Here is an 18,564-nt window from a genome sequence, read left to right on the forward strand (position 1 = left end):
TAATTCTTGATAGTTAACGACAGAGCTTGTGCTGCTGCTTTCATCTAAATGACCATAAACTAACAAAGTCAGTGCAGGTACCTCGTGTAGATAACGAACTGCCTTCATACAATGCATCCTTCAAATCTTCACTTTCATTGTAACATTCATGATGATTGTAGATACCTTCAAATTCTTTGCAGTTCCATCATCTGCAGACTTTCTCGTGTTTGTAAGTAACAAATGTTTTTGTCCTAAAACTACGGAGCTGCACAGCAGGAAATTGCCTGACAATTTAAAAATGTCACGGGAAATGCAGGGAATTGAGAGATATGGATCATGTGCAGGCAGATAGGTTTAGTTTACTATGGCATCTTAGTCAGCACAGATTTAGTGGGCTAAGGGTCTGTTGTGCTATACTGTGCCGCATACAGTGTTACTGATGGCATACTTGGTGTTCAGTGCAGTATGTTCTAGTAAGTTAAGTAAGGGTGTTAAAGCATTACAAATAGTTCAGAAAGTTTTCCACACTAATACCTGAAGTAGGCACGTAGTCATAAGGAGAAATGTTATACAGACTAGACTTGTGTCTGCTTAGAATAGAGAGGTGTACTTGTTTGAAACATAGAACATTGATGGGTCTTGTCCGGATGGATGTAGAGAAGATTTTTCCTCTTGTGGGGGATTTCAGATCTAGGGTTACTATTTAACAATAATGGTCACCCATTGAAGACAGTGTTGAGGTGATTTATTTTCTATTGGCAATTTTTGATCAAAACTGCTTCAAGTGCTTTTGTAACATTTTTAAAGTGAAGCTGGATGAATATCTCACAAGCCAGTGGGTGAATGGTTAGTGAGGTGGACAGCACGTGGAGTTGAGCTCACAGTCAGATCCAGTTTGATATTACTGAACGGCAGACCAGGTTCCAGGAGTTCAGTGGACTACTTCTGCTCTGACACTAATATTCTCGTATGCTTGGCACACTGACTTTACACGGTGCAGAGTGTCTCTTGATTACATGAACATCCTCCGGAAAGTGAATGGACCTGAGTTGAAAAGAAAGGGAAGGACATTTAGGAATTACTGTCGGACTGTTTTGTGGGTAAATGTATGCTTGGTAATCCATTGCCATTTAATTGGAAGGGTTTGATCAGTTTGACGTGTTAGAGCAGGGGTTCCCAACCTAGTGTCTACAGGCCCCTTGCTTACTGGTGTTGACCCATGACATAAAAAATGTTTGAACAGCTGAGTCAGAGAAATAGATAAATAGGTAGGTAAGTTATTGATCCCTAAGGAAATTGCAGTGTCCCAGTAGCATTAAAGTGCACAGATATCAAGTCAAGTCGTCAACTTTTATTGTCATTTCGACCATAACTGCTGGTACAGTGCATAGTAAAAATGAGACAATGTTTTTCAGGACCATGGTGTTACATGACACAGTACAAAAACTAGACTGAACTACATAATAATAAAAAAAAACAAGAGTCCTGACGAAGGGTCTTGGCCCGAAACGTCGATGGTGCTTCTCCCTATAGATGCTGCCTGGCCTGCTGTGTTCTACCAGCATTTTGTGTGTGTTGTTTGAATTTCCAGCATCTGCAGATTTCCTCGTGTTAACACAGAGAAAGCTACACTAGACTACAGACCTACACTGGACTGCATAAAGTGCACAAAAACAATGCAGGCATTACAATAAATAATAAACAGGACAACAGGGCAGTAAGGTGTTATCCAGGCTTTGGGTATTGAGGAGTCTGATAGCTTGGGGGAAGAAACTGTTACATAGTCTGGTTGTGAGAGTCCAAATGCTTCGGAGCGTTTTCCCAGATGGCAGGGGGGAGAAGAGATTGTATGAGGGGTGCATGGGGTACTTCATAATGCTGTTTCCTTTGCGGATGTAGTGTGTAGTGTAAATGTCCGTGACGGCTGGAAGGGAGACCCCAATGATCTTCTCAGCTGACCTCACTATCCACTGCAGGGTCTTACGATCCGAGATGGTGCAATTTCCGAACCAGGCAGTGATGCAGCTGCTCAGGATGGTCTCAGTCCAACCCCTGTAAAATGTGATGAGGATGGGGGGGAGGGAGATGGACTTTCCTCAGCCTTCACAAAAAGTAGAAACACTGCTGGGCTTTCCTTGCTGTGGAGCTGGTGTTGAGGGACCAGATGTGATTCTCCATCAGGTGAACACCAAGAAATTTGGTGCTGTTTACAATCTCTACCGAGGAGCCGTCGATGTTCAGTGGAGAGTGGTTGCTCCCTGCCCTCCTGAAGTCAACAACCATCTCTTTTGTTTTGTTCACATTCAGAGACAGGTTGTTGGCTCTGCACCAGTCCGTTAGCTGCTGCACCTCCTCTCTGTAAGCTGACTCATCATTCTTGCTGATGAGACCCACCACAGTCGTGTCATCAACGAACTTGATGATGTGGATCAAGCTGTGTGTTGCAGCACAGTCATGGGTCAGCAGAGTGAACAGCAGTGGACTGAGCACACAGCCCTGGGGGCCCCTGTGCTCAGTGTGATGGTGTTGGAGATGCTGCTCCCGATCCAGACTGACTGAGGTCTCCCAGTCAGGAAGTCTAGGATCCAGTTGCAGAGGGAGGTGTTCAGGCCCAGTAGGCTCAGCTTTCCAGTCCCTTTCTGAGGGATGATTGTGTTGAATGCTGAACTGAAGTCTATGAACAGCATTTAAACGTATGTGTCTTTTTTGTCCAGGTGGGTTAAGGCCAGGTGGAGGGTGGTGGCAATGGCGTCGTCTGTTGAACGGTTGGGACGGTACGCAAACTGCAGCGGGTCCAGTGAGGGGGGCAGCAGGGTCTTGATATGCCTCATGACGAGCCTCAAATATTAGAAGAGAAGTAAGAAAGAATAAAACAGTTACCTTAAAAATAAGGTTTTTAAGTCAAAGATGTACAAGATTACAAGGTTTCCAAGTTCACACTGATAAGATGGTAGTGCAAGAATTACTATAATGTTGTACAGGATTAGGTGCACATTCACAGATGAGAAGGTAGTATTGCACAGGGTGCCCACAACAGCAGAGCGCTTTTGACTGCAAAGTTTTCTAACCCACCGTTTATGGATGAAATTCATCTTAACCTCTGATGAGCGAAGTTTGAGCTCCTTCCTTGGAGTCAGAAAGATGTGTGTTCAGTCCCACTCTGCAGCACTGAGGTCATGTTGCCCTGCAGAAGCGCAACTTTCTGGATGAGAGATTATATTGAAGAGCAGAGGATATGTCCTGGGCTGTCTTTAAGTGACTGGGGTCCTATCACATTGACGTTATGGTAGTGTGCTCTGCAGAAAACAAACTGCTCTAATTCCTCCATTACAACGATGAGTGCAGACTCTTCTCAGAGTTTGTAAGAGTTCCTTTCTTGAGAGCCTTCCATAAGCTGATTTCTTTGTAAGAAGGGATGTCCATTTTCTATACTAGACCATATTGTATCAGTCTATTTACTTTCTATTATTCTTGCATCTCATCAAATATTCATCCGCATGAACTACTGTTTCCAGCCGCTAATAAGTACCTCAAAGGATTATATTACTTCCTTGAAAAATGCTTTAAAAATGTTGAGGGATAATTTGCATAAATTCTGAATTGTACAAGTCAGGTCATTCGTAAGGAGCCTTTGAGCACATAATTAGCTGTTAAAGCCCCATGGAATGCCCTTAAAAGACATACCTGGGTGTTACATAAATGCAAGACTTTCATGTATAAAGTTTGTAAGGACTCAGATTTCCAAGTAGTGAGTTCTCTTTACACCATCTTGTGGTTATAAATGGAAGTGCAATGGAAACATCTAAAATGACAGCTAGGGGTCCGTACACAATAGAGAAACGTATTGCATTAGTGCCTTTTCTCATGACCTTTATAGGATTGCCCAAGGCTACCCACAGCCAGTGAAATAGCAAATGTTACACACTAGCCATTGAGGTACTTGCAGCAACCAGCAGAAATAATTTGTGTGGTTCAATGAAGTAATGGTTTCTGCTACCATACATCAAGAAGAAAAAAAGATGTAGCAAAGCTCTCTACAAAAGATTTTTTTTAACTTATTCTAACTTTAAGCTGAACTGAAATGCTAGTGCAGTACTGTGGGAGTGGTGGACTGTCAGGGATATGGTGTCACAGATTGGAGATTAAACTGAGTCCCCAATTGATTTCCCAAGGAGACATTAGCAATCTCCTGGGACTATTTTGATGAAGAGTTTCTGTAGTCAGAGTACAACACTACTAGTTACTCCTCACTCCTCGAGTCATAGAGTAATGAGGCGCAGAGACAGGCCTTTTGGCCCATCTAGTCTGTTCCAACCTGTTTTACTGCCTAGTCAACATCTACCCACACTCAGATATCTCTTCCATATCTCCATATCTCTTCCATTCATTTACCTGTCCAAACATGTTTTAAGTGTTGCAATTGAACCTGCATCCACCGCTTCCACTGGGAGCTCATTTCACACTCGCACCATCCTCTGAGAGAAGTTCTTCCCACTCAGAGTCTCTTTAAATACTTCACCGTCTCTCAGCATTGCCGGAAAATAAAAGCAGTGGCTGCTGAGTGCAGATCCCGGGTCGAGTGTCCACGTGAAGGGCTGAGCCTATGAAATGTCTGTACCTACCCTGTGGTGTCCACAGTAGCAGCCTAGAGTCAAGAGCTCGGCCATTCATCAATGACCACACGGCTTCCTGAGGCTTTTTGGGAGGGGATGTTTTAGAGAAAATCTCAGCCCATTTTCATCAGCTTCAATATACCCAGCATTCAAAGATTAATAAAATGTATTAAGTGTACTCATTTTTAAATATAAATGTACAGTATATTTTTAAACATTAAGAATGAAAGAAGCTGTGAAAAACATTTTAAAAATCTGCATAGAACAGTACAGTGTAGGAATAAGGCTTTCAGCCCACCATGTCTATGCAGACCATGACACCAGTCTAATTCCATCTGCCTTCACATAGTCTATATCCCTCCATTCCCTCTCCACTCATGTGCCTCTTTAATTGCCTTTTAAGTATTTCCATTGTCTATCTGCTTTATCATCTTACAGGCACCTACTACTTTCTGTGTGTAGAAACTTGCTTGGCAAGTCTCTTTGAAAATCTCTAAACTAGCCAATTCCTTTGGCCAATCACAGCCACCCCCTCCATCCAGATGAATGGGGGGGGGGGCTGAGGGGTGGGTGGAGATGGTCAATGAGATGATTATTGTATCAGCATACAAGCAAGTGAAGAACCATGATCAGCTGACCAGAGTTTTGGGATTTCTGGGGTGGATGGGACGGCAAAGAGACAGTGATGTAGTAGCATAAGTGAGAGAAATTGGACATGCAGTTATCGGTGACAGAAGCATTGTGGGAAATGACAGTGATAATTCAGAGGTGCAGAGGGGAATGAGAAGGGTTGAAAGTAAACATTCCTGTTTAATGGCAAATTAAGTTTGTTGCGTCATATTTCTCATTCATTGCTATGCTCGGAAGTTCCCACTTAATTCAAAAGGGGGAGCTGCCTTAATGACTATTGCCCAGCAGCACTTACATCTATAGTAATGAAGTGCTTTGAGAGGCTAGTTATGGTTAGAATTAATTCCTGTCTAAGCAAAGACCTGGACCCACTGTAATTTGCCTATTGCCACAATAGATCTACAGTAGTTGTGATCTCATTGGCTCTTCACGTGGCTTTGGATCACCTAGCTGATACAAATACTAATGACAGGATGCTGTTTATTGACTATAGCTCAGCATTTAACACTGTCATTCCTACAGTTCTCATCAAATAGATCCAGAACCTGGGCCTTTGTACCTCCCTCTGCAACTGGGTCCTCAACTTCCTAACCGGAAGGCCACAATCTGGGCAGATTGGTAATAACATTTCCACCTCACTGATGATCAACACTGCTGCACCTCCGGGATGTGTGCTGAGCCCGCTGCTTTACTCTCTCTACACCCATGACTGTGGCTAGGCTTAACTCAAATGCTATCTATAAATTTGCTGATAATACAAGCATTGTTGGCATAATTTCAGATGATGACAGGGCATGCAGGAGCGAGATATATCAGCTAGTTGAGTGGTGTCATAGCAACAACCTTGCACTCAACATCAGTAAAAACAAAGAACCGATTGTGGACTTTAGGAAGGGTAAGATGAGGAACATACTCCAATCCTCATAGAGGGATCAGCAATGGATCCTCAGTGTCAATATCTCTAAGGATCTATTCTGGACTCAATATATCAATGCAGTTGTAAAGAAGGCAAGACAGCAGTTATAATTTATTGGAAGTTTGAGGAGATCCACCAAAGACATTCGCAAGTTTCTACAGATGTACCATGGAGAGCGTTTTGACTGGCTGCGTCACCATCTGGTTTGGGGAGGGGGGCACTGCACAGAATTGTAATAAGCTGAGAGAGTTCTTCAAGAAACAATGCCTCAAAAAGGCTGTGTCCATCATTAAGGATTGCTACCATCAGGAAGAAGGTACAGGAGCCTGAAGGCAGACACTCAACGATTCAAGAACAGCTTCTTCCCCTCTGCCATCCAATTTCCGAATGGATATTGAACCCACAAACACTACCTCACTACTTTTTTATTTCTATTTTTGCTCTACTTGTTTAATTTAACTATTTAAAATACATATATATATCTACTGTAATTCATGCTTTCTATTATTATGTATTGCTGCTGAAAAGCTAACAACTTTCATGGCATATGCTGGGAATATTAAATCTGATTCTGATCCTCATCTCCGGCAATCCAGGTTCAATCCTGACCGCCAGTGGAGTTGGTACGTTCTCTGTGGGGAGCTTCCCTCGATGTGCTCCAGATTCCTCTCACATCCATAACAGCATAAGACACAGGGGGAGAATTAGGCCAACCAGCCCATCAGATTTGCATCATGGGTGATTGATTATCCCTCTCAACCCCACTCTTCTGCCTTCTCCTCGTGACCTTTACACCCTTACTAATCAAGAACCTATCAGCCTCCATCTTAACTGTACCCAGTGATTTTGGTCTTCACCGCATCTGTGGCAATGAATTCCATAGAATCACTATCTGGCTAAAGAAATTCCTCCTCGTCTCTGTTCTAACCGGATGCCCCTCTATTCTGAGGTGGTGCCCCCTGGTTCTAGATCCTCCCATTATAGGAACCATCCTCTCCACATCTTTTCTGTCTAGGCCTTTCAATATTCAATTGCTTTCAAAGAGATCCCTCTCTTTTTTTCCGGAACTCTAGTGAGTACACGCCTCATATATTAACCCTTTCATTCCCGGGCTCATTCTTGTGAACCTCCTCTGGACTCTCTCCATGCCAGCACATCCTTTCTTAGACAAGGGGCCCAAGACTGCTCACAGTACTCCCAAGTGCAGACTGACAAATGTCTTATAAAGCCTCATATTATCAGAAAGGCTTTTGTAAATTGCCTTCAGTGTGTAAAAGGTGGTAGAATCTAGGGGGGAGTTGATTAGAATGGGATTAATGTTGTGAAGTACTTAATGGCTTGGTGAGCCAAAAGGGTTGCTTATGTGCTGTATCACTTCACAGCATCAAACATTTCCAGCTTTTTCCTAATGATTAAAAATTGCCAAAAATAAAAAAAATATACTTGGAGTTTAAGTATTCCAGAAAATGTTCTGGGACGGTTGGCAAATCTGGGAGTTAGGGGCAGGATATACAGAGTCTTGGGGAGCTCTGATATTAAAAAGCATTCATTCACTGAATGTCTCTATCTAATTGTTTGTGTCCAAGACAGAATCTCTCGCAGTGTGGAGAAAATAGTGAGTAGTTAATTGAATGACTATGACACACCAGGAAAACAATATGTATAAGGTGTGTTATTATTAGTTCCGAGTCACCTGCTCCTGAAAAATTGGCGCCTTGACTTATTTATAAGTGGGAAGACAGTCATGACAGAAGGGGAAACAGGGGAATAGTGCTTTGGAACTACCATTCCTGCTATCATGATTTGATTGATTCTATTGATCTACTAATACCCCCTTCCTCTATCTGACATTCCAGGAGTCAATGGACTGACTAGTTGCCCGACTGAGAGGTATACAACAGAATTGAAGATAAAGCCCACAGCTCCCTGAAAGTGGCTGCACTGGCTGACTGGGTGGTAGAGAAGGTGTATGGCATGCTTGCTTTTATCAGCCAGGCTCAGAAAGCTAGATTACAGCTTTATGAAGTAATGTTTGGGCTGCATCTGAGCTATTACACTCCGTTCTGGTCACATCATTATAGCAAGGATGTGGAGGCTGTGGAAGTGGTTGACATGGGCCCTGCCTAGATTAGAAGGAGAGGATGGACAGGCTTGGATTGTCTTCTCTAGAGAAGTTGAAGCTGAGGAGAGAACTTTGACAAACTCTATAGATGTGTAGTGGAGAGTGGCTGCATTACAGCCTGATATGGAAATGCCAATCCCTTTGAATGGAAAATTGTACAGAAAGTAGTGGATGTGGCCCAGTCCATCACTGTTAAAGCCCTCCCAACCACTGAGCACATCTACATGAACTGGTATCACAGGAAACAAGCATCCATCATCAGGGACCCCCACCTCCCAGGACATGCTCTCTTCTCACTGCTGCCATCAGGAAGGTGGTACAAGAGCCTCAGGGCTCTCACCACCAGCTTCAGCAACAGTTATTACCCCTCAAACATCTGGCTCGTGAATCAAAGGGGATAACTTCACTCAACTTCATTTGCCCCATCATTGAAATGTGCCCACAGCCAATGGAATCATTTCCAAGGTCTCTTCATCTTATGTTCTCAATATTTATTATTTATGATTAATTCTTTTTCAATTTGCAGAGTTTGTTGTCTTCTGCACTCTAGTTGAAAGCCATAGTTGGGTAGTCTTTCATTAACATTGTTATAGTTATAATTAGGCATTTAATTAGTTTGGGACAACATATGGCTGTAGGATCTAGTCCAGTGCTATACTGTTTTGTGTTTTTTATAAATATACTGGGTAAATTGTTGGGCATCTGATTGAACCAATGAGAATCAGGATCTCAACAAGTGACCTGTTGTCAAGTGTTCAAGTCATGGGTGCCTCAGGTTTTCCCGGTACTGCAGGAGGTGAGTGTAACGTCAGCCTTCAACCTATAGAAAATATTCTCCAAACAGAGAATACTCCAATCAGCCCGGCAGAGAGAGAGGGCAGGGGAGGGAGGGGTAGTGGTGGATAGGAGGGGTCAGGAGGGGGGAAGGAGAGGGAGGGAGGGGGCAGGATGAGAGTGGGAGGAAGGGGTTGGGATGGAGAGGAATGAAAAAGGAAGAGGGAGGTATCGGGCAGAAGAGGGGAAGCGTGGGTTTGTGGCGAAGGGTGGTTGGTGGTGTGTTAGGGAGTGTCGGAAGCTGACAGGAGGGTGTGGTGGCATTATTTTGGGGAGGAACCAGGAGGCTAGCAGAGGACTAGGGACTAGGTTGCCTCTGGTGGGGGGGGGGGGGGGGCAGTCAGGTGGTAATGGGAATCAGGTCAGTGGTTGGTAGGGACAGTCTTTCAGGTTGAAGAGAAGACCCATAGGATGATCTCAGCACATTGGCTTCTCCAATCAGCCCTCTGGCGTTGAGGCCATGTTGTCTACTGAGTGCAGCAAAGCAATGTTATCCCTTCAGCTCCCAAAGGCTCTATTCCTCAGGGAATGGCATCACCATGGTAGCATTGGGATCATAGGCGTAACCTAAGGAATACCCAGTCAAAATTTTCCGAGTAGCACCCTTGCCAACTTTGTGCACAGCAACCTGAGAGCAGAAAAAAACACTAAGCGACCATGTGCTAGATTTAAGCCTATGACATAGACAATAGACAGTAGGTGCAGGAGTGGACCATTCGGCCCTTCTACCCAGCACTGCCATTCACTGTGATCATGGCTGATCATACACAATCAGTACACTGTTCCTGCCCTCTCCCCAAATCCCTTGACCCCGCTATCTATAAGAGTTCTATCTAACTCTCTCTTGAATGCATCCAGAGACTTGGCCTCCACTGCCTTCTGGGGCAGAGCATTCCACATATCCACCGCTCTCTGGGTGAAAAAGTTTTTCTGCATCTCTGTTCTAAATAGCCTACCCCTTATTCTTAAACCATGGCCTCTAGTTCTGGACTCACCCATCAGCGGGAACATGCTTCCTGCCTCCAGTGTGTCCAATCCCTTAATAATCTTATATGTTTCAATCAGATCCCCTCTCATCCTTCTAAATTCCAATGTATACAAGCCCAGTTGCTCCAATCATTCAACATATGACAGTACCGCCATTCTGGGAATTAACCTTGTGTACCTACACTGCACTCCTCAATAGCAAGAATGTCCTTCCTCAAATTTGGAGACCAAAACTGCACACAATACTCCAGGTGGGGTCTCACCAGGGCCCTGTACAGCTGCAGAAGGACCTCTTTACTCCTATACTCAATTCCTCTTGTTATAAAAGCCAGCATGCCATTAGCTTTCTTCACTGCCTGCTGTATCTGCATGCTTGCTTTCATTGACTGATGTACAAGAACACCTAGATCTCGTTGCACTTCCCCTTTTCCTAACTTGACTCCATTTAGATAGTAATCTGCCTTCCTGTTCTTGCCACCAAAGTGGATAACCTCACATTTATCCATATTAAACTGCATCTGCCATACATTTGCCCACTCACCCAACCTGTCCAAGTCACCCTGCATTCTCATAACATCCTCCTGACATTTCACTCTGCCACCCAGCTTTGTGTCATCAGCAAATTTGCTAATGTTACTTTTAATCCCTTCATCTAAATCATTAATGTATATGGTAAACAGCTGAGATCCCAGCACCAAACCTTGTGGTACCCCACTGGTCACAGCCTGCCATTCCGAAAGGGACCCGTTAATCACTACTCTTTGTTTCCTGTCAGCCAGCCAATTTTCAATCCATGTCATCATGAGCAAGATAGGTATCTTATGGATAGGGGAATCAAGGGATATGGGGACAAGGTAGTAAACGAATATTAATAGTAGATGATCAGTCATGATCTCAGAAAGGCGGTGCAGGCTCGAAGGGCCGAATGGTCTACTTCTGCACCTATTGTCTATTGTCTCTGCCCCCAATACCATGTGCCCTAATTTTGCCCACTAATCTCCTATGTGGGACTTTATCAGAAGCTTTCTGGAAGTCCAGGTACACTACATCCACTGGCTCTCCCTTGTCCATTTTCATAGTTACATCCTCAAAAAACTGCAGAAGATTAGTCGAGCATGATTTTCCCTTCATAAATCCATGCTGACTCGGACTGATCCTTCTACTGCTATCCAAATGTGTCATAATTTCCTCTTTTATAAGCTGAATGGAAGCTAGTGGGAGGGGCGGCAGAAAGATGGGGAGTATGCTGTGGTGCAGAAGGCCCGTGCGCACAGTCTATTTAACTATTTGCCACTACGTGTATGTTTAGTGTCTGTTTTGTTCTGCTACTTCGGGCACTTAGTTTAGTTAAGAATCTGTAACCGATTTTAGGCTGAAGGGTCATCGAATATTTAGTGTTGTGGTCTTGTAACTAGGAGCTTAGATAACTACTTGTTTGACTTCAGTGTTTGTTTGAGTGTTTTGTTATTTGTCTGGTAACTAAAGAGTTCATGTGCTTCACTTGCAATCAGTGTTTTCTGCTCAACAAATCCACAAATCTGCTTCAGAGTAACACTCCTCTAAAACCAAAATGAGTGATGGTCAAGTTATCTTGTGTTTCATTGTAAACTCTCTCAAAACAAAACATAGTAGATCTCCCCCCCCCCCCATTAAAGATCTGCAAGTAATCTGCATTATTATATTAGTCAGTATACATAGTATATGAATAGCAGTGAAGCAAATTGGCTCTTGTCACCAAGTTGGACAACTGTGTTGATGCAGCACTGTAAACCACGGTTCAAGTGTTCAAAGTACATCTATTATCAAAGTATGCATGCAGTAAAAAATTCCTTTGTCTTCCCCACAGACAACCACAAAGCAAAACCCTGAACCCTGAATGAGGAAAAATAGCAACCGCTTCACCTCACATAAAAAATCTTGCAAACAACGACAAAAAAAAAACAAGTGAAAATGCCGAATATGAAGCACAAAATCAAAAGGCATACATTTCAGTTCAGTTCAGTGTTTATTATCTGCAGGCTACCCCCATTTCAAAATCACCCAAACTATTAACAAAAAAAAAAGGAGTGACCAGAAACCAGTACGCCTCATAATGTGAGTCAAATCCTTAAACTGCAGCGACTAAATCTTGCTCCATCCTCCACCAGCAACGAGGGGGGACAGAGAGAGTGAGAGAGCGTCACACGCAGACACATTCCTCTGGCAGCACTGAGCGAGAGGTTATAAACATCACTGAACACTCGCTCATCTCCACTCCCACCTTGATCCCAGTCTCACTTTGAGCTTTAATCGGCGAAAGATGGAATTGGTTATGGGCCGATGCCCCGTCTCCAGGTTTTCTGACCTCCACCCTTTGCTCACAGCCTCACGGAACCCTCACGGAACCCTCTCAGAGACGGCAGAGTGCCAGGTCACCCCATCAGCTTGAAAGTACACCACCAGAATGTAGATAACGGGCTCCGGCAGAACCACATCTGAAATAAAAAGAAAACGTAAAAGAAGTGAAGGGAATTGCACCATGATGTGTCTCGAGAATGCTGCCCTAGGGAGCATGGTTCAATGGCACCATCTTCTTCTGGCTTTCCAGCTTTCTCAGAGAAAAGGAATGCATTTTCTAAAATCCTTCAAAGTCTTGCATTCATTTTCTGGATCTACAGCGTTCCTCATTTTACTGCAGTGGTAAATAGGGAGTGCCACAGTTCCTCTCTGAGCTTCCTGAAGTTACAAGGGATTCACAAGCTTCCCTGCAGTTACACACAGGAACGGTTGAATTCCTTTGGAAAATCTGAGTTGTTATTTTGGTGCATTGATTGGGATCAATCAGACCAGAGTTCACCCAATTCTGATTTCATCAGTGTTTCAGACAATAAAATAGACTTGGAATAGGACTTCATTTTGGTTCTTACTGAGAGCATCCCTTCTGATCTAGCTGGGCCTCAATAATTTCATTTGCAAATGAACACTGGCTGTGCTCTTGAAAAGTCTGTGTTGCTTTTGTGTGTGCATTGCAGAAACAGTATATAGAGTTGGTTGTCTGAGGACACTCAGTGGCACAGTTTCTATGTTTTGTTAAGCACTATGGCGAAACTCTATGGCCGATCCGGCTTTTCTTTCCGTGCCTTTCTTTGAGAGGTTTTATGATTCAGTAAGGCTGCAGAAACAACAGTGGTCTGGAACGCTGCCAGGGTGGTGTGAAAGACGACTCAGAGATGCAACAGCCAATCAGATGATCGATGACCAATGATTCACAGCTTTCAAACTGTTGCTGAGAGATGTGGGCGATGACTTTAGGCCTTGAGTAGAAATAACATTATAACTCCTAACTCTAGCAAGTCAGCAGTAGCTTCAGACTGAGTCAGAACTGTAGAATCCTAAATTTGACAATCCAATAATAACAAAGTACCTGTAGCAAAATTCATATTTCACATGGACAGAAAGAATCCTTTTGGCCCATTCGGTCTGTGTCAGTGCTCAGAATATTCCCAACAATCCGATTCCTCCAAGTATCCCTAAAATCTGTTCTGTCTTGTGTACTCTCACCCCCTCTTTCTTCCCACATGCCTATCCTTCACAGTGACCCATTCACCTAACAACCAGGGATTTCGGAGGAAACCAGAGTACCTGTTAGAAACATACACGGCACAATGAAACATGCAAACTCCACACAGACAGCAGCAGGTATCAGCAGGAGTGAATCTGGGCTGCCGGAGGTGTGAAACAGCAGCAGATTTACCTGTAGTTCCACTGAGCCACCCACCTTTAGCAGCCCCAATACAATCCCAAGAAACCTACAAAGAACGTGTCACTGTGCCCAATCAGTGGTTGTTACTAGTCTCTCCAAAGTCTTCGGTTTCCTGGCTGCTGACCACGAATAATTCAGGTTATATTTCTTAGTGGCTACCAAGTTCTTCCCAGTTGGAATCATTGGGAGGTATTGAGGTTGCCAATGAAGAAGTCACATGAGAAAGATGCGGTGATTCATAAACACGAGAAAGTCTGCAGATACAGGAAATCCTTTCGGGTATGGTGACTGGTATTTCGGATTGAAGTCGGAGGATAGTGATTTGCTAAGTGAAATTGGCTGAACGAGAGAGTGTTGGAGGTGACCAGGGAAATTAGTCACCACAAAGGCAGTCAGAGGCTACCCCAGTCAGACAAACAGCACCCCCATTTCAATTCAGCAGTAGTGCAGATGAACCCATTTTAAAAAGAGCGCAAAGGCATAGAGGTAAAATCATGATATTAAAATTATCTTAATTATTTAATTAATTTTTGAAAAGCATTGGTTTAACTAAAAGTATGTTTTCTTCTGTCTATGCTGCTTGTTTCCTCTAGTAAGAGGAATGCATAACCTACCCTGCCCAGGCGTTCTCTCTTCTCCCCTCTCCCAAAAGCATGAAAGCACATACCACCAGACTAGAGGACAATTTCTGTCCCACTTTTCTCAGGCTTTTGAACAGACCTTTCGTACAATAAAATGGACTTGATTATGATCTTGCACTTTATTGTTTACCTGTACTGCAGTGTCACTGAAGCTTTCACGCTTTATTATGCATTATTATTGATTATACCTTGTTCTACCTCAATGCACTGTTTAATGATTTGATCATCATGAACAAGCTTTTCACTGTATCTTAGTACATGTAAACCAATACCAATAACTGAAACAGGTTGGAAATGTCATTGGGAATTACCCAGCACACAGGCAGTCAGCACTCCCATTTAAACTCACCTGCGGTGCAGATGAATTTGAAAGAGAAAGGGAAGACACAGAGGTAAAAACAGAATATGGTTAATTGAGATACATCGGGACCAGTACTTTTGGCCCAGTTAAGCAGCTGCCCCAATCAGCAATAGTTTCATGGCAATAGTTAAAAAGGTATAAAAAAGACAAACTAGCATTTAAAAAGTTATTTATTTAAATGAAATACAAAACAAATTAGAACAGCGTCAATGCTACTACAATACTGTAAATTTGGGTATTAGTTCTGATTAGTTATCGACAGAAGAATTCACCCAGTGTGTGTGTTCTTTCAATTGATAGTAAACAAACAAAATCAGCAGACACCTCATGTAGTTAAAGAACTGCATTCATACAGTGCTATCAACAATTGCATCCTCCAGATCTTCACTTCCATTGTAACATTCAAGATGATTGTTAATACCTTCAAATTCTTTGTAGTACCTAACTTGAAGCAGTGAAATCACTTCATTTTCATCCCCACCCATTTCTGGCATCTCCAAGCCTGAATGCTTGAGACTGCAGTGAGCAAAACAGTTCTGAACTATCTTACTGCTTATTTCTCACCAACTATCAGTGACAGAAATCACTGCTTCTTGAACACAAGCACACACGGCTGAGACAATCTGAAAACTGTTCGCTGTAAGCATGGCGTAGCGTCTAACTGCCACACAAGTGCATGTGCCTGATGTTAGTTAGGAACTGTTTGGCGACAATCTCCTGCCCCAATTAAGCGGCATGGTGTCCCAAGTAAATGGGATCCCAGCTATTTTCTCAATTAGATTTTGTTCTTTAAAAGTCGTCCCAAATAAGCAGCTGCCCAATTAACCAGAATCCAGTGTCTTAAATTGTCTTGCCGTTAATTAATTCGGAAAAGATTTGGGAAATAAAGTACATTTAGCATTAATTCCTAAGTATGGGTGAAGTTTTCCTTTGCTTCCCAAAAACTAAACACCTTACTGAAGTACTTTACACATTCAGTTGTATTGAATCCAGTGTGGGGGACGAGCACTGGATGCTGATGCACACACAATTAGAACAGGCTATGAAAGTCCAATTTCTCTCATGACTTTGAGTGTTACGGAGAACATTAACCGGAAATTATATCTGTCAGTTTTAAGTTTGAACCATTCCTCAGCACGTTGGTGCTATCTCATTCCATTCATGTGTAATAATCAAACCACAACTCCTCAGTTCTGGTGTGTTCATTCTCTTGTCATCGTGTTCTTTCTTTACAGCGCAGATTCTCCTTTCAGTATCGAGAGCACAAGACGCCAGCGAAGATCAGAGTCCCCTGAATCGAAGAAACGGCGCATTCACAGATGTGACTTTGAGGGCTGCAATAAGGTCTACACAAAAAGCTCTCACTTGAAAGCACATAGGAGGACACATACAGGTAGGAGGCTGCTGCAGCGTGCCTTCAGTATTAAAATGCTATAAATGGGAATAAAGTGGAGAGTGAGCAACAAATCACGGGTCAAAGGATTAGGTTCTTAGAAAGTCAAGTTACCCCATTCAAAGACGGAAATGATGTGGAGACGTTGGAAAGGCTGCTAAAGAAGCTTATCAGGATGGTGCCTAGATAGAGCACGTGTGCTATTATGAGGAAAACTCGAGTTGTTTTCCCTGGAGTGGCAAAGGAGGATGGAAGACCTGATTGAAGTTTATAAGGTTATGAGAGGCATAGATAGACAGTCAGAATCTTTCCCCCCCATGGTAGAAATGCATGTAATCCAGGACTTGTATTTATGGTGAGAGGAGATAAGTGCAAAAGAAATGTGTAGGATGGGTTTTTTTTTTAAATACAAAGATTGGTGGCCTGGAATGCATTGCCATGGGTAGTGGACACAAATATGATAGAAGCATTTAAGATAAATATGGAGAGAGCAGAGGGATATGGACGTGTGTAGGCAGAAGGGACTAATTTAGTTAGGTTTATAATTACAAGTTCAATCAGTTTGGTGTCATCATTCCTGTGCTGTGCTGTTCTATGGGGTTTTCGACTGGACTGAGCATGATCATAGAATTATCATAACATAGTTACTATCGGCTGCTAGAAAAATCAAACATTTAGAAGACAGACAGGAAGGAAGCAATTTTCTTCCATGTTATAGCACCTCTTACAATCTTAGGAAATGCCAGAATGTTCTCCAGCTGAAGTACTTCTGAAAACTGGCCACTATTGTGGGATAGAACCACAGAGGTTTTAACAATAATGCCTATACGTTTATCATGATACTGGTTTATTGATAATTAGCCAGCATGCATTGGAAGAACGCAAGAATCAGGAGCAGGAGTAGGCCATCTGACTGGTTGGGCCTGCTCTGCTGTTCAATCAGATCATGGTGATCTGGCCAGGGATTCAGACATAACTGCCTGCTTTTTATAACCATATAACAATTACAGCACGGAAACAGGCCATCTCGGCCCTTCTAGTCCGTGCCGACGCTTACACTCACCTAGTCCCAGTGGCCCGCACTCAGCCCATAACCCTCCATTCCTTTCCTGTTCATATACCTATACAATTTAATCTTAAATGACAATATCGAACCTGCTTCTACCACTTTCTCCATAACCCTTAATTCCCCTGCTATTGTAAAACCTAACGTGTCTTAAATATAGTGCCTATAAAAAGTATTTACCCTCCCCCCCACCCCCGGAAGTTTTCATGTTTTATTGTTTTAGAAACATTGAATCACAATGGATTTAATTTAACTTTTTGGACACTGATCAACAGAAACGACTCTTTCGTGGCAAAGTTAAAACTAATTTTGAGGTGAACTATGCTACGACTTTAGCAAGAGTTATTAGCCAAATGAAGGATGTAAAGGTCAAGAAAGATAATAGGTCAAGCACAGTGTCTGTCACTTGTAAATCTGGCCTGGTCCTCTTGACTCAAATAACAAGCATTAGAGGTAGAGATGAGAGACAAAGAATTGAAGCATAAAGGAGATTATTGTTACTGATTCATCAAATGGTCTCAGATCAGACGTTTTAATGAGTGGGTGTTATTTTGATGGTCATTAAAGGAAGAGGTGGCATCAGTGGAGGTTAAATATCAATGTTACCTAGCAGGGACCCATGAAAACTAAAAAAAATATTGGAGGCAATCAGGAACTGGACCTCTTGGAGGGGATGAGCAAAGGGAAGGCACGATGGACAGCCAAGAAACCACAAGTAAACATTGGAACAGGTTTGGATTGTCTGAGAGAGCTTTTGGCGGAAGTTCAATGGTGAACGGTACTGTACGACTTCAGAGGCATGTGATCCTGGAGGTGTGGTTTAGAGGATATGAGCAAATGGGGATTTTTTGAAAACTGAAAATAGAATCCTGGCACAGCCACTGATGAGTCAGTCTCAATAGTAGTGGAAATGTTCTGCAGAGTGAAAAATTTTTTGTGGTTCTGGCAGATACCCACATTGTTCTCAATCTCTACAACATTTTCTCTATTCTAGAAAAGAGGCCAGGAATCTCTGATCCATTTTCTTGTCCGGTGCAATTTTAGGCACAAAGTGCAAACTAAGAGGAATAATTAGTTCTGTGTTTTTTTACTTGGATTTTCAGACGGCATTTGATAAAGTGCCATATGTGAGGCTGTTTAACAAGATAAAATCCTATGGTGTTACAGGAAAGATACTGGCATGGGTAGAGGAATGGCTGACTGGCAGGAGGCAGCAAGTGGGAATAAATGGGGCCTTTTCTGGTTAGCTGCCAATGACTAGTGTTCCTCAGGGACCG

At 42.9% G+C, this 18,564-nt stretch overlaps 1 protein-coding gene across 5 annotated transcripts in view; it reads left to right on the plus strand.

Moving 5' to 3' along the window:
- klf12b (Kruppel like factor 12b) overlaps positions 1 to 18,564 on the plus strand; it is a 271,202-nt gene that overhangs the window by 238,486 nt on the left and 14,152 nt on the right. For all 5 annotated transcript variants that reach the window (XM_059970437.1, XM_059970434.1, XM_059970439.1 and 2 more), the window contains one exon: positions 16,064 to 16,221. In XM_059970437.1, the coding sequence (XP_059826420.1) occupies positions 16,064 to 16,221 (158 nt within the window). The remainder of the gene's footprint in view (positions 1 to 16,063; positions 16,222 to 18,564) is intronic.

This window comes from Hypanus sabinus, chromosome 5 (genome assembly GCF_030144855.1).
Source record: "Hypanus sabinus isolate sHypSab1 chromosome 5, sHypSab1.hap1, whole genome shotgun sequence".
In the NCBI taxonomy this organism is placed as follows: Eukaryota; Metazoa; Chordata; class Chondrichthyes; order Myliobatiformes; family Dasyatidae; genus Hypanus; species Hypanus sabinus.